This window comes from Nomascus leucogenys, chromosome 10 (assembly GCF_006542625.1).
Source record: "Nomascus leucogenys isolate Asia chromosome 10, Asia_NLE_v1, whole genome shotgun sequence".
In the NCBI taxonomy this organism is placed as follows: Eukaryota; Metazoa; Chordata; class Mammalia; order Primates; family Hylobatidae; genus Nomascus; species Nomascus leucogenys.
This window is the reverse complement of record NC_044390.1, coordinates 3,174,513-3,190,180: the sequence shown is the minus strand read 5'-3', so window position 1 is coordinate 3,190,180 and position 15,668 is coordinate 3,174,513. Positions and strand designations below refer to the sequence as shown.

The 15,668-nt window shown below is 59.4% G+C and overlaps 2 protein-coding genes across 5 annotated transcripts in view; both read right to left on the bottom strand.

Moving 5' to 3' along the window:
* SHISA7 (shisa family member 7) overlaps positions 1-5,477 on the bottom strand; it is a 19,821-nt gene extending 14,344 nt beyond the window's left edge. The window contains exon 1 of one of the 3 annotated variants that reach the window (XM_030819582.1): positions 5,127-5,477. In XM_030819582.1, coding sequence (XP_030675442.1) covers positions 5,127-5,459 — 333 coding nt within the window. In that variant the 5' untranslated portion in view covers positions 5,460-5,477. The remainder of the gene's footprint in view (positions 1-5,126) is intronic. The other 2 variants (XM_030819584.1, XM_030819583.1) reach the window with 2 other exon arrangements.
* Positions 5,449-15,668, bottom strand: ISOC2 (isochorismatase domain containing 2). 2 transcript variants are annotated; one of them, XM_030819589.1, is made up of 6 exons: positions 14,837-15,004; positions 9,436-9,576; positions 8,080-8,289; positions 7,729-7,799; positions 7,458-7,575; positions 5,449-5,853 (listed from the first exon to the last, which is right to left on the bottom strand). In XM_030819589.1, exons 2-6 carry the CDS (start codon positions 9,571-9,573, stop codon positions 5,773-5,775), a joined length of 618 nt encoding a protein of 205 aa, XP_030675449.1. In that variant the 5' UTR covers positions 9,574-9,576; positions 14,837-15,004; the 3' UTR covers positions 5,449-5,772. The 2 variants fall into 2 exon arrangements, with proteins under 2 accessions (XP_030675449.1, XP_030675450.1); XM_030819590.1 differs by lacking the exon at positions 8,080-8,289 and having other exon boundaries at positions 5,453-5,853; positions 14,837-15,668.

Genomic DNA, 15,668 nt, shown 5'->3' with positions numbered 1-15,668 from the left:
CACACACACCACACACACCACACCACACACACCACACACACACACACACCACACACACACACCACACACAACCACACACACCACACACACACCACACACACCACACACACACACACACCACACACACACCACACACACACACCACACACCACACACAACCACACACACACACCACACCACACATACACACACACCACACACAGACCATACACACACCACACACACACCACACACCACACACAGACCACACACACACACCACACACCACACATACACACACACCACACACAGACCACACACCACCACACACCACACACACACACACACCACATATCACACACACCACATACACACCACACACACCACACCACCACACACCACACACAGGCCACACACCACACACTGCACACACCACACACACACACCACACACACACCCCACACACCACAAACACCCCACACACTCCACACACTGCACACACCACACACACCACACATGCCACACACACACCACACACACACACACACACACCACATACCACACACACACAAACCACACACCACACACACACACACACACACACACCACACACAGCTTCTCTACCCCGCCTGGTCAGGGCAGCACCTATGGGTGGGTGGAGAGAGGACGTGCACCTCCAGACACAGAGGCCCCATCCAGACACTGGACGAATTCTTCCCTGACCTCACACAAAGCTGTGCAGAGACACTGCCGAACATGCTGACACAGAGCACAGGGCACCTAGATAGTCCCAGACACAACACGAAAGGACCTGGTGGCACTCCTGTGGCCTCCTCCCGGCACACGGACACACATACACACCACTCCACGTGGACACACAACACAAACATGGGCTTCTGCACATTTCAACCCCTACACACTGGGACCACTTACAGCTCTGGGACAGGGCCAGGGACCTGCTCCACCTGGCTCCACGTGGGCCCGTGACCACACACATCACAGCTCACAGCCACGCAACCTCAGGGGTGCACACACGTGTGCAAATACACCCTCACCAGCAATGGAGAGTCTGGAAGGAGCCATGTGACACCTCCGCCCCACACCCGCCCCCACCTCGGCTCTCACGCACACAACAGCACTCTCCTCCTCCACAGCTGAGGGGGAAGGGGCCCAGGACCCCAGGCCTCACGTCTGCATCTTGCATGCCCCCCTGCAACCCAGCTCAGGACCTGACAGACACAGATGTGGGGACACAGGTCAGAGAGCCAGCCTGGGCAGGGTCCCTGGGCTTCTGGGAGCTCCTCCCCGACCCCCCACCAGCCCCCTGCCCAGCTCTGTGCTGCACACTCCACCTGCTGCATCCCCTCCCAACCCTCTTGGCTGCTGGCTGGGGGCCAGGCCGCCCAGAAGCTCAGAGAAAGGGACAGGGATACTGAAGGGGAAACAGAGGTCCTGGGAGAGGGGACAGAGAGCCGGAGGCAGGGCAGATTGTGTGTGTTTGAGAGAGAAGGGGGTACAGAGACCCAGAGAGAGGGGGACAGAGACCCAGAGAGACAGAGGGACAGAGACTAGAGAGACAGGGGGACAGAAACCCAGAGACAGGGGGACAGAGACCCAGAGAGAGGGGACAGAGACTCAGAGAGACAGGGGGACAGAGACCTAGAAAGACAGGCGGACAGAGACTCAGAGTGAGAGGGAACAGAGACCCAGAGAGAGAGGGGACAGAGACCCAGAGAAAGAAGGGGACAGAGACCCAGAGAGAGAGGGGACAGAGACCCAGAGAGAGAAGGGGACAGAGACCCAGAGATAGAGGGGACAGAGACCCAGAGAAAGAGAAGACAGAGACCCAGAGAGAGAAGGGGACAGAGACCCAGAGAGACAAGGGGACAGAGACTCAGAGAGACAGAGGACAGAGACCCAGAGAGAGATGGGGATAGAGACCTAGAGAGAGAGGGGAACAAAGACCCAGAGAGAGAGGGTGACAGAGACCTAGAGAGACAGGCAGCAGAGACTCAGAGAGAGAGGGGGACAGAGACCCAGAGAAAGAGGTGGACAGAGACCCAGAGACAGGGGGACAGAGACCCAGAGAGAGAGGGGACAGAGACCCAGAGAGAAGGAGACAGAGACCCAGAGAGGGGTCAGAGACGCAGAGAGAGGGGGACAGAGACCCAGAGACGGGGACAGAGACCCAGAGACAGGGGGACAGAGACCCAGAGAGAAGGAGACGGAGACCCAGAGAGGGGTCAGAGACCCAGAGAGAGAGGGGGACAGAGACCCAGAGATGGGGACAGAGACCCAGAGACAGGGGGACAAAGACCCAGAGAGAGAGAGGGACAGAGACCCGGGGGACAGAGACCCAGAGACAGGGGGACAGAGACCTGGGGGACAGAGACCCAGAGACAGGGGGACAGAGACCCAGAGAGAGAGGGGGGACAGAGACCCAGAGAGAGAGGGGGGACAGAGACCCAGAGAGAGAGGGGACAGGGACCCAGAGAGAAGGAGATGGAGACCCAGAGAGGGATCAGAGACGCAGAGAGAGGGGGACAGAGACCCAGAGAGGGCACAGAGACCCAGAGACAGGGGGACAAAGACCCAGAGAGAGAGAGGGACAGAGACCCAGAGACAGGGGGACAGAGACCCAGAGAGAAGGAGACGGAGACCCAGAGAGGGGTCAGAGACCAGAGAGAGGGGGACAGAGACCCAGAGAGAGAGGGGGGACAGAGACCCAGAGACAGGGGGACAGAGACCCAGAGAGAGAGGGGACAGAGACCCAGAGAGAAGGAGATGGAGACCCAGAGAGGGGTCAGAGACGCAGAGAGAGGGGGACACAGACCCAGAGAGGGGTCAGAGACGCAGAGAGAGGGGGACAGAGACCCAGAGACGGGCACAGAGACCCAGAGACAGGGGGACAAAGACCCAGAGAGAGAGGGACAGAGACCCAGAGACGGGGGACAGAGACCCAGAGACAGGGGGACAGAGACCCAGAGAGAGAGAGGGACAGAGACCCGGGGGGACAGAGACCCAGAGAGGGGGGACAGAGACCCAGAGACAGGGGGACAGAGACCCAGAGAGAGAGGGGACAGAGACCCAGAGAGAGAGAGGGACAGAGACCCGGGGGACAGAGACCCAAAGAGAGAGGGGGGACAGAGACCCAGAGAGAGAGAGAGGGACAGAGACGGGGAGACAGAGACCCAGAGACAGGGGAACAGAGACCCTGAGAGAGAGAGGGACAGAGACCCAGAGACAGGGGAACAGAGACCCTGAGAGAGAGAGGGACAGAGACCCAGAGACAGGGGAACAGAGACCCTGAGAGAGAGAGAGACAGAGACCCAGAGACAGGGGAACAGAGACCCTGAGAGAGAGAGGGACAGAGACCCGGGGGACAGAGACCCAGAGACAGGGGGACAGAGACCCAGAGAGAGAGGGGGGACGAGACCCAGAGAGGGGACAGAGACCCAGAGAGAGAGGCAAAAGAGACGGGCGGGGGGCGGGAGACAAATGCTCAGAGGGGATGCAGCGTCCTAGAGAAGTGGGGTTCAGAGACCCTGAGAGGAGAGAGAGCCAGAGAGGGGAGGACCTGACCTACAGAGGGGACAGTCGCCCGAGAGAGTCGGCGCCTCTGGGGTCTCGGGAGCTGGGCTGGAGTAGGGTCCGCAGGGGGTGGTTGGGGGGCTGAGGGGCGCAGTGGGTACGGAGAGAGAGGCCAGCGCTGGGCCGGGCGGGCGCCGGTCCGAGTGCGAAGGGTGGAGCTCCTCTGGGGTTGACAGGTCGGTTTGGGGTAGGGGTGTGCGTTCAAGAGGAGGCGGGCCCGGGCGGGTGGGGAAAGCCCAGAGAGAAGGGGCAGGCTCCTGCTGGAGGGCGCGGGGACCCCAGTTCCGGGCGCCAGGGGCGGCGGGGCGGGGAGACCCTGGGGGCTGCACGGGGGCGCCGTGCCTCGCGGGCCGCGGGGAAGGCAGGGACCGAGCGAGGGAAGAGGACCCTCTCCCGACCCGCAGCCCAGGAGGCGGCCGGTCCCGGCGCCCCCGCCCAGATCCCTGCGCCGCCCGGCCCGCGTGTTTGTCTCTGGGTCTCTGGGTCTCCGCATCTTCGCGTCCCGGGGCGCCCCGTCCACGCCTCCTCCCGGACCCCCGCCTCCCCCGCCCGTCTGTGTCTCTAGGGGTGTCTCAGCCCTTGTGTCTCGCTGCGGGTCTCCTCGCATCTCGGCGTCTCTCTCCGCGTCTCTCTCCGTCCAGGCGCCTCTGTCCCGGGCTGTCCCCAGCTCCGAGCCTCAGTTCCCTGCGCGCCTCCATTTCCCTCCTTCCCCCGCCCGGTCTCCGTCACCCCTCTGTCTCCACATCCCGCTTGTCTCTCCTCCCTGGCTCCACGTCTCTGTCTCTGTCCCAGGTTTGCTGTCGTCGGATCTCTGAGTGTCTGTGTCTCCACTCACCCCCGATCCGGACCCCCGAGCCCCCTCCCGGGTCCCCCACTCCCATTCAGGCCCGGGTTGGTGGGGTGGGGGGGCGCTGCGGCGGGAGCTGCGTGTTCCCAGCGCAAAATAGACTCTCGTTGCCATGGCGACGCGCGCCGGGCCTCCGAGACGCGAGGCTTCGGGCTTGGGGGGTGAGGAGGGGGGACACCTGGATCCGGAAGGCGGGGGCCGGGGGCGCCGCCGCCCGGTCCCAGGGGCTCTTCCTAGATCCCTGGGGAGAGGGATGCTGGGCGCTCCGACGCTGGGGGCCAGGGGACCGGACCTTCTGGGAGGGGTCTGGGCTCCCAGGGTTGGCGGTGGGGGCTCCGATTGCCCAACGCGGGGCGGGCTGTATGACAGCTCTGACGCGGGTGTCCCTGAGGACTCAGGGGTGGCCTCTGAGGTCCCCAAGGTTGGCGAAGAGGCAAGGGCTGCAAATCTGGAACGGAGGAGCTCTCCCTGGGGGTCTGCAGAGTTCCAACTCCTAGATCTGCAGAATTTTGGGGGCCCCCATGTGGGTCCCGGAACTCCTGCGTCTGGGGGAGCCGGGACTACAAGGCTTTCAGCCCTTCCTTCCATCCGTCCATCCATCCTTCCATCCATCCATCCACCCATCCACATGGCTGTGTCTTGCTTCCTCCCCGTCTCCATGTCCCCTTGCCTCAGTTTCCCCCTCGCACCGGGGTGCGGTCTCGCTCACCTCGCTTTCCGGATGCGGGACCCTTGGGGAGCCGGGGGTGGCGGCGTGGGGGGCAGCTGGAGGCGGCGGCGGAGCGCGTGTCTGCCGGCAGCTGGGCTGGGCGTGCGCGCGCCGGCGGGGGGCGACCCCGGCCGCAGTTCTCTTCCGAGCAGATGCGCCGCGTCCGTGCAGATGTGTCAGCCGCCAGCCCTCGCCTTTGCCTCGCGCCGGCTTTGAGCCGAGGAGGCACCTCCCCCTCCCCACCTGCTGGGGACCCCGCTTTCTCCCTCCTGCAGCCCCCAGTCGCCCCCGGGATCCCCCCCAACTCAAGAATGGTTTGGTCCACAGCCACATATATGTTTATTCTGCGAGTCCGTGTCCCACAGTCTGAGACTCTTCTTCCCCTCCCCTTCCCGCCCCGTGAAGTGGCCCGGGGCCGAGCCCCGCCTCCACCTCGGCTCAGCCAATTCCTACCCAGCTTCCAGGAGTCTCATTTGCATTTCCGGGAGCAGCTGTCCAATGGGAAGGCAGCACCCTGCCCCCCCTCACAAGGGGGCGGCACTCCTGGTGGATCGCACCACTCTTGGCATCCAGGGATGGGGGGAACGCGCTTCCACTGAGGTCCGGGCGACAGGAGGGTGGTCTTCCCTCAAGGCAGGGTTGGAGTTCAGTGGAGGAGGGAGTTCTGGCCTTGGAAGAGGCCCAGCAGTCCGCTGTCTGGGGCGGGCTCCTTGATGAGCTTCTGGATCTGTAGGGGCAGAGGGCTATGGGTCAGGAAGCGTCTAGGGTCCTGATCTCCATGGATGACAAATCTGAGGGACACTTCTCCATCTTCATCTCTCGGACCTTCTGGCTAGCAGCTGCCCAAGACAACACTCCCTCTTCTCAAGACTTTTCCTGGGGCCTCCCTTTCATTACACGTGACTGGTTGAGCTCCTCACTGCCCGCCATCTTGGGGTGCTTTGCGGGCTTGGACCACTAAGGGTGGACAGCTCTGTGCTGGGGCTTCCTGTCTACACCTTCCTCTTCTTAAGTAACTTCATTTCTCCCATCCCTCTTCTGGGCCCTCAGCTCACAAATCCAGCCTGGACTTTGCCCCTGAACTCGACTCATCTATCTAACTGCCTCTTACATAGACATGAGCAACCAACCGCATTTCATCCATCAGCAAGTCCCAGCAAGTTTATCTCCAGAAAATAAAAATAAATAAATAAAGAAAAAACAACAAAAAAGCCTGCATCCCCACTGCCTCATCCCCGCTTGCCTGGGTGCCCAAATTAACCTCCTTACTGACAGGTCTCCCTCCTCCCCTCTGCCACACTCCCTAATCCACTGGTCACACAATGCCAGGAAGAATTTTGTAAACTGCCGACCCGATATGGCCAGCTCCCCTGCCTCAAACCCTGATGGCTGCCCACGGCTGAAATCCCAAACCTTTGGGCTGTGGCTCCTGTGTGAAGACAGGGTGCTGGCTCCTCCCGCCCAGTGCTCACCCTGGCCTGCTACAGCTCCTTGGACAAAGAAAGCTCAGTCCCCCCTCCCCTGGGAACACTGTGAGTGCTTGATGCCCCCTTCGCCTGCAGGTCAGAATTCAGGGCCACCCCTGCCACTCTTGCTCATCCCTCTGCAACTCCCGCCCCAATCCATGTTCAATGTGTCACTGAACATGGATTGATGCAGACTCCAGGGCTCACCACAGTGGCTGGCACGGAGTAGGTGCTCAGTGAATGTCCCACAGAGCTGAACTAGAAGGAAGGCAAGGAGCAGACCTGGGAGGGCCTGGGAATGTCAAGATATGGGCCTCTCCAGCATCCTGAGGGCCAAGGGCTTGAAGCAGGGGGGCCTAGTACCTGGCTGACCCCGGTAGCAGGGCGGCCACTCTGTGGGTGGGTGTGGAGTCTCAGAAACTGGAGGAGGGGCACCCAGGCCGGAAGGGGCAGAGGCGGAGGAGATGGAGAGTTGGAGATGGGTGTGGACGGGTCAAGGGGTTTCTATCTAGAGGGTCTCTGCTGGCCTGTTCTTCCCCAGTGTCCACCTGGTCGCTCCCTCCTTCAGTTCATTCTAAAGTCGCCTGCTCCAGGACGCCCCCCGGACCTTCAATACAAACCCCCTCTTCTGTGCTCTGACCCTCTGGATCGCCTCCCCCATTTTATTGTTCTCTGTGGTCCTTGTGGTCCATCTGCGGGCTCCTTTCATGGATTTATGGCCGTGACAGTGACCAGCAGCCTCCCCTCCAAGAACCCGGCTCCCCCTGGAGGCAGCAGCCTGCTGGTGCCGAGATGTATTCTCAGAGCCCAAAGACAAGACCTTTGTCAGATGCAGGGGAGGTGGGGGCGGCCAGGCGGGCATTACCTCCTTGAACTGGGGGTGGGCGGCATCACCCACAAGCTGCAGAATTAGCCCTTCGCTGGTGGAGAGGAAGGCACCACTCTGTCTCATGCGGGCCAGAGCCACTAGCCGGTCCACCTGGCTGTGAGTGGGAGGGAGGGAGGGAAGGCTGGTGTGGACACTGCAGTCTGGACACCCAGACATGCAGGCACCCTGGTGGGAATGCTGCCTGTGGCCCTTCCTGGGAGCCCCTGACGGCCCCCACGTGCACCCACCCAGGGAGGGGCCCTCTCACCTTCGTGAGGAGCAGGCGTCCACCACCACGTGGACCTGCAGCCCCTGGTCCAGGAGGTCCAGGGTCGTGTTCTGTGGGTAGAGAGAGGTCAGGGCCAACGCCGGATAAGAACAGGGGTCCCGGGTGAGGAATTGGGGATGGTGAGTCAGAATTAGGGGCCCAGAATGGGAGGAGGGAGGCTCGGATCACAGCAGGGGGCCCCCCAGGTCAGGAGGGGATACAAGATAGGATGGGGCCCACACGTGAGAAGAGAGGGCCCAGGTCAGGATGAGGGTCCTGCAGAGAAGTGGAGGTTTCTGGTCAGGGAAGGAGGTGAGAATGAGGGACCCCTGGGGTCAGTCAGCATCTCACCAAGATGCAGGCCTGTGCCTCAATGCCACAGAGCAGCACGGAGCGCAGCTGGGGCCGACTGTCCAGCTCCTGCTGCAGGGCGGGCACCATACTGAAGCAAGTCTTGGCCAGCGGCCGAAGGCCCTCAGCCCCCAGCTCGGGCACCGTGGGGCCCAGGCCTTGCGGGTACTGCTCCGTCAGCATGACTGGCACCTCAAGCAGCCGGGCCACCTGTGTCAGTGATGGGGAAGAAAGGTCAGGGAGGTCAGGGTCTGAGGGAAGAAGAGCTGGGCCTGGACTCCTGGGTCAGAGGAAGGAGGGGCTGGGGCCTGGACTCCTGGGTCTGAGGGAGGAGGGGCTGGGCCCTGGACTCCTGGGTCTGAGGGAGGAGGGCTGGGGCCTGGACTCCTGGGTCTGAGGGAGGAAGAGCTGGGGCCTGGACTCCTGCGTCTGAGGGAGGAGGAGGTACGCTTGGACTCCTGGGTCCGAGGGAGGAGGCGCTATGCCTGGACTCCCAGGTCTGAGGGAGGAGGGGCTATGCTGGACTCCTGGGTCTGAGGGAGGAGGAGCTATGCCTGGACTCCCAGGTCTGAGGGAGGAGGGGCTATGCCTGGACTCCTGGGTCTGAGGGAGGAGGAGCTGGGCCTGGACTTCAGGGTCTGAGGGAGGAGGGGCTGGGGGTCTGGACTCCTGAGTCTGCGGGAGGAGGGCTATGCCTGGACTCCTGGGTCTGTGGGAGGAGGAGCTGGGCCTGGACTTCTGGGTCTGAGGGAAGAGGAAGTGGGCCTGGACACCTGGGTCTGAAGGAAGAGGAGTTAGGCCTGGACTCCTGGGTCTGACGGTGGAGGGCTGAGCCTGGATCCTGGGGTCTGAGGGTGGAGGGCTGAGCCTGGATCCTAGGGCTGAGCCTGGATCCTGGGGTCTGAGGGTGGAGGGCTGAGCCTGGATCCTGGGCCTGAGGGTGGAGGGCTAAGTCTGGATCCTGGGTCTGAGGGTGGAGGGCTGAGCCTGGATACTGGGCCTGAGGGTGGAGGGCTGAGTCTGGATCCTGGGTCTGAGGGTGGAGGGCTGAGCCTGGATTCTTGGTCTGAGGGTGGAGGGCTGAGCCTGGATCCTAGGTCTGAGGGTGGAGGGCTGAGCCTAGATCCTGGGTCTGAGGGTGGGGGGCTGAGTCTGGATCCTGGGTCTGACGGTGGAGGGCTGAGTCTGGATCCTGGGTCTGAGGGTGGAGGGCTGAGTCTGGATCCTGGGTCTGAGGGTGGAGGGCTGAGCCTGGATCCTGGGTCTGAGGGTGGAGGGCTGAGCCTGGATCCTGGGTCTGAGGGTGGAGGGCTGAGCCTGGATCCTGGGTCTGAGGGTGGGGGGCTGAGGTCATACCCTGAGCATGCGGGCAGCCACTGAGACAATCTGTGGGAAGTAGGCGATGTTGTGGCGGAACTTCTCCTGCATGTCACACAGAAACAGGATAGAGGATCCTGGGAGGACTCGGCCCAGGCTGGGCCTGGCAGCTGCCATTTTCTGGGGGTGGGCAGAGGGGCAGTGGGGTCAGGCCCGAGGGCTCCTCTCAGTGTCTCCAGCTGGCGTCCAGGTCCTCGCACTCAGAGCCTGGCAGGGCCCGAGGCACCTGCCAACCTTCTTCCGACCTCCAGGTCTCTGTGTCTGCTGTTCCCTGGGCCTGGAACAGGCTTCTTTCTTATTTCTGTCCTATTCGGCAGGGACATGTCTTCCTTGGGAAGCCTTCTGGGCCACATCCACACGTGGCTCCGGGTGTCCCCCTCCCGGTCCCTGCGTTCTCCTTGCTGAGGACTGCACACAACGTCAAGGAGTGCTTCATGATCCTGGTTACCATCCGCCCCGGTTACCATCCGCCCCGGTTACCATCAGCCCTGGTTACCATCTGCCCCAGTCACTATCCGCCCTGGTCACCATCCGCCCCGGTTACCATCCGCCCTGGTTACTATCAGCCCCAGTTACCATCAGCCCTGGTTACTATCAGCCCCAGTTACCATCAGCCCTGGTTACCATCAGCCCTGGTTACCATCAGATCCCGGTTACCATCAGCCCTGGTTACCATCAGATCCCGGTTACCATACCGTTACCATCAGCCCTGGTTACCATCAGCCCGGTTACCATCAGCCCTGGTTACCATCAGCCCTGGTTACCATCAGATCCCGGTTACCATCAGCCCTGGTTACTATCAGATCCCGGTTACATCAGCCCTGGTTACCATCAGCCCCAAAACGGAGGCTCCGCTGGGCGTCCTCCTGTGTTGGGCCAGCCCACTCCCCAGGGCCTCCTGAATGAAGGGTCCACCCTGATCCTCACCCCACTCCAAGAGGAAACTGAGGCCATATTCTTCAGCCATAGGAAGGAAGGGGGACCCTGCACAGGCCACAACCTGGATAGACCTCAACACAAAAGCCACGGAGTGTGCGATCCTGTTTTCCTGAAATGCCCAGAACAGGCAAATCCGCAGACAGAAAGCAGATGGGGCTGGGTGCGGTGGCTCACACCTATAATCCCGGCACTTTGGGAGGCTGAGGCGGGCGGGTCACCTGAGATCAGTTCAAAACCAGCCTGGCTAACATGGCGAAACCCTGTCTCTACTAAAAATACAAAAATTAGCCAGGCAGTGGCGGGTGCCTGTAACCCAGCTGCTCGGGAGGCTGAGGCAGAAGAATCGCTTGAAACCCAGGAGGTGGAGGTTGTAGTGAGCCGAGATCACACCACTGCACTCCAGCCTGGGCGACTGAGCAAGACTCTGTCTCAAAAAAAAAAAAAAAAAAGAGACTGGGCTTGGTGGCACACACCTGTAATCCCAGGACTTTGGGAAGCCGAGGTAGGCGGATCATCTGAGGCCAGGGGTTTGAGTCCAGCCTGGCCAACATGCTGAAACCCCGTATCTACTAAAAATACAAAAAATCAGCCAGGCGTGGTGGCACGCACCTGTTGTCCCAGCTACTTGGGAGGCTGAGGCAGGAGAACCACTTGAACCTGGGAGGCGGAGGTTGCAGTGAGCAGAGATAGCACCACTGCCAGTCCAGCCTGGACAATAAGAGCAAAACTCCGTCTCAAAAAAAAAAAAAAAAAAAAAAAAAAAGAGAAAGAAAGAAAGCAGATGGTTGGCTGCCAGGGGCTGTGGCCGGGAGGAATTCAGGCTGACTGCTGAGAGGTGGAGGGTTTCCGTTTGGGATGGTGAAAATGCTCGGACTTGGCGGTGACGGCTGCACAACAGCATGACTCTATGAATGCTGCTCCACTGTACATTTTCAAATGGCTGAAAGGGTAAGTTTTATGTTAAGTGCATTTTACCACAATAAAAAAAAAAAAAGAAAGAAAAGAAAAAGAAAAAAAGGACAGGCTGGTGAAGCCACCCGGCCAGCGATTCTTTTGCAGGGGAGGAAACCTCCAGCCAGAGGGCCCGTTAACCTGCTCTAGGTCCTGCAGCCATGCAGGGCACACCTGACTTCCACTCCGTCAGAGCGTCTACACTGTCAGGGCATCTACACCGCAGGGGCCCTGAATCAGCATGTGTTAGCCTGCGTCCCCGGGAGGCTTGTGCTTTTGGGTCTCCGAGTTTGCTGCACAACCGAGGGTTTGGGCTGGGCTTTTGTCTGCAGCTCTCTCCCCGTCTGTGTGTACAATTTGTTTGTACTTAACTCATTTATTCATTAATTCACCAGGGAAATGGGAGACCCTGGAGGCTCAGTGGAAGCAAGATAGAAGGTGTTCTGGGAAGCTGAGGGAGGCAGGGCACTCAACAAGAAGCTGCTATTTTCTTTTCTTTTCTTTTCTTTTTTTTGAGATGGAGTCTTGCTCTGTCACCCAGGCTGGAGTGCAGTGGCGCGATCTTGGCTCACTGCAACCTCTGCCTCCTGGGTTCAAGGATTCTCCTGCCTCAGTCTCCCAAGTAGCTGGGATTACAGGCTTGTGCCACCACGCCTGGCTAATTTCTGTATTTTTAGTAGAGATGGGGGTTTCACCACTTTGGCCAGGCTGGTCTTGAACTCCTGACCTCGTGATCCACCTGGCTCGGCCTCCCAAAGTGCTGGTGATTACAGGTGTGAGCCACCACACCTGGCCTTGAGCTGCTATTTTCAAAGCTGGGTAGTGAGGACACTGTTGTTCATTGTCTTTCTTTCTCTCTCCCGTCCTGGCCTCAAGCAACCCTCCTGCCTTGGCCTCCCTGTACTATTTTTTCTTTTTGAGACAGGGTCTCATAGTGTCACCTAGGTTGGAGTACAGTGGCGCAATCATAGCTCACTGCATCCTTAACCTCCTGGGCTCAAGTCATCATCCCACCTCAGCCTCTCGAGTAGCTAGAGCCACAGGTGTATGCCACCACACCTGGCTAATTTTTGTATTTTTATATTTTTAGAGACAGGGTCTTGCTACGTTGCCCAGGCTGGTCTCGAACTCCTGGGTTCAAACGATCCTCCCACCTCAGCCTCGAAACATGCTGGGATTACAAGCGTGAGCCACCGCGCCTGGCCTATTATTCTTTGAACAAAATCCATCTACCATAGCAAATGTTTTCTGTGTGCACTATATCTCAAGTTTAAAAACGAATAAATGGTTAAAATGGTGAATTTTATGTTGTGCAAATTTTATCTCATTAAATAAAATTGAATGGAAACTCCCTCTGAAACAAAACCACAGTGAATTAATCCCATAATTACAACTGTGATAAGTGCTGGGATTTGGAGGGAGCCAGATCCAGCTTGGCAGGGGTTGCAGGGTTCTCCTAGAGGAAGTGAAGACAGAAAAATGATCTTTTCACAAAACACGAAGCTGACTATTACTCCCCTGTCTCAAACTGTCCCCTGACCCCCGTGGGTTCTCTCTGTCCTCAGGACTAAGATGCAGACGCCCCTTTTCCCGCCCCCCCCCCACCCCCGGACTGCTCTGAAGACCCTCCAGCCTCAGCCCAGCCACTCCCTCCTCTCAAACAGCCCTTGCGGTTTCCTCCCCCTGGAGTGACCCTCTCACGCCCACTCACATGCTAACTCTTCCTCCCCTGTGCAGAAGGCAGGACCTGGGACACCCAGGCCCCAAGGGATGGTTCGGAGGGAACCAGGAGCTGGAGAGCTGACAGGTGGGTCACAAGGGCCCTGGAGTCTCTCTGCTGAGGGCAGTGAGGAGCCTTGGAGGGGCAGATCTGGGGGCCAGCATGTCCAAAAGCCTAGGACAGGCATCTGTCGCACCCAGGAACTCCCCCCGGCCTCGTAGGAGTGTGGGTCACAACTCTTAGGGGCAGCCGAGCAGCTGCATTTCTCAAAATGGCTACACAAACCCTCTGACCTCAAAAGCTGCTCCTAAGTAAGCATTTATCCTACAGACATTCATGTGAAACGACGCAGGGTTATTCATTACAGGACTCTTCCCCAGAGCAAAGGAGCAGAAGTAAGTATCGATGTCCACTATTAGGGTACTGGTTACGTAAGTCATGCCATAACGATACTCTGTTATTCCTCGCAGCCAGAAAAAATTACGAGGAAGCTCTTTAAGTAACAATACGAAAACATGTTTGAGACAAGTGAAAAAGAAGCAGAACAGTGTGTATGGAATGCTCCTTTTTGTGCCAAAGAAAAAAGGGAGAGGAAAATGTGTCTGTGTTGCCTATATCTATATCTGCTATCTCTGGCAAACAAGCAAGAAACGGGAGACTTAGGCGGGTGAAGCAGGCACCAGGGAAGTGTGTAGGAGCCTTTTCACTGGGTCCTATTCTGTTTCTTCTGAATTCTGGACAGTGTGCAACAAGTTGTCTAGTCAATACTATATAAAATAAAGGGTTGACATAAAGCCAAAACCCAGCAAAACTGATCTATGGCGTCAGAAGCCAGGACAGTGACTGCCCTTGGACCACAGTGATGGAAACGACGAGGGCGGGAGATCCTGGGATGTGGCGCATGTTTCACTTTTTTCTTTGGATACTTGTTTACACCAGGGTGCTCCCTTTATAAATATTTATTTAAGCTGTGTATTTGCAAACGTTTGATTTTCTGCGTATGTGGTATTATTCCAGAAAAAGTGTTCAAAATGCAAAATACAAGGATAGCTTCATGGCCCCGCCGTGCGGTTGAACTGGAGGCAAAGGCCAGAGAGCAGGAGGTCGGCACTGGGGCCCAGTGGGACAGGGGAGAGACTGGAAGGGGCAGCTGGGACGGTGGGGAAAGTCGGGGAGAAAGGCCCCTAGTTTCTGGTCGAGCGAGGGGCATGATCTGAAGATTCACAGGGGATCCCGGGGAGGGGAACTGGTTTTTGGGAGATGAAAAATTGGGGTAAGGGTGGGTGTGTGAGAGAGAGAGAGATGTGGAGGGGAGGTCTGGGCTGGAGAGAGTTGGGCGTGTCCTGCGGAACGAGGAGAGATTCAGCCTGGGTGGAGGGTAACCACGGCCAAAGGGGGCGTGGCTGGAGGTGGGCGGCAACAGGGGGCGGGGTAGGGCCGTGGATTTCCCCACTCGGTCTCGGAAACCCGGCCTTGGAGCCGGGACTTCCTGGCTGTGTGACCTTGGGCAAGTTTCTCTTTGTCTTAGCCTCAGTTTTCTCGTCGGAGAAATGGGGATTAAACCTGCCCACCCCGCAGCGCTGTTACAGACGCGGCAGGCGCGACCCAGGGACGCTTCGAGTCTCTGGCCAGCCAATTCTGGCGGGGCCAGGTGGAGTCCTTCTGGTCCTGTGACCTTGGCCCGGGACGCCCAGGCAGAGCCTCAGTTTCCCCATCTGCTAGGCGGGAAGGTCGGTCTCCAAATAGCGCCAGCAGCGAGAGAGGACTTACCCGGAAGGTGCCGGGTTCGAGCCCGGAACGGCCCCTCCGCAGGTGAGGCCGGGGACACCCTCACCTCTCGGCGTTCGGACGGCCACCGCTGAGGCCTCTTGCGGGCTTCCCGGGGTGGGTCACCGTTTCGTTAGGGCTGGACACGTGGCCCACCCCCTGCACCGTCCGCGTTCCGCCCACTTGGGCCGAGCCGTCCAATCGACACTCATCATGCTCTGCTCTCCCCTCTCTCCGGCCAATCCGCATGTGCCACTGCCCCTGCCCGCAATCGGCGCTCACCAACTCTCCCCGCCCCCTGCCTCTCAACCAATCCGCATATGCCGCCTCTTTGCTCCCGCCCCAGGGGAGGGGCGGTGTCGGCAAGGCTGTCAGTCTCAAGAAAATGATTAGCTCGCAAAGGCGCGGTGGGGGCGGGGCAGCAGCTCGTCCGGCCAATGGAGAGCAGTAGAGGGCGTGAGTGGCGGCCGACGGGGCGGAGTCGTGCGGTGGTCTCCGAAGGCTCAGATCCTGGCTGGAGAGAGGGCGTCTCGGCCGGCTCCATTGCGCAGAGCAGATCGCCGAGGCCGGGAGAGAGCGAGAGGGGTCTTACCTAGAGTAGAGGCATGTCTGCGGTTCGAACCCTGGCCCTGTCTCAAGAAACGGAGGCTTACAAAGATACTCAGGCACTTTCCAGGAAGGGGCTGGCTGAGGGAGCGTCAAGTGAGGAATTTGACGCCCCCCTGTCTTTGCGCTCTGTGCTGCCTCAGTTTCCCCATCTGTACAGCACCTGCCTCCTCGAGTGGTGTTTAGAATAATTTAGACTCTGTGCTTGGAAATGGTGGTCGAGAGAAAG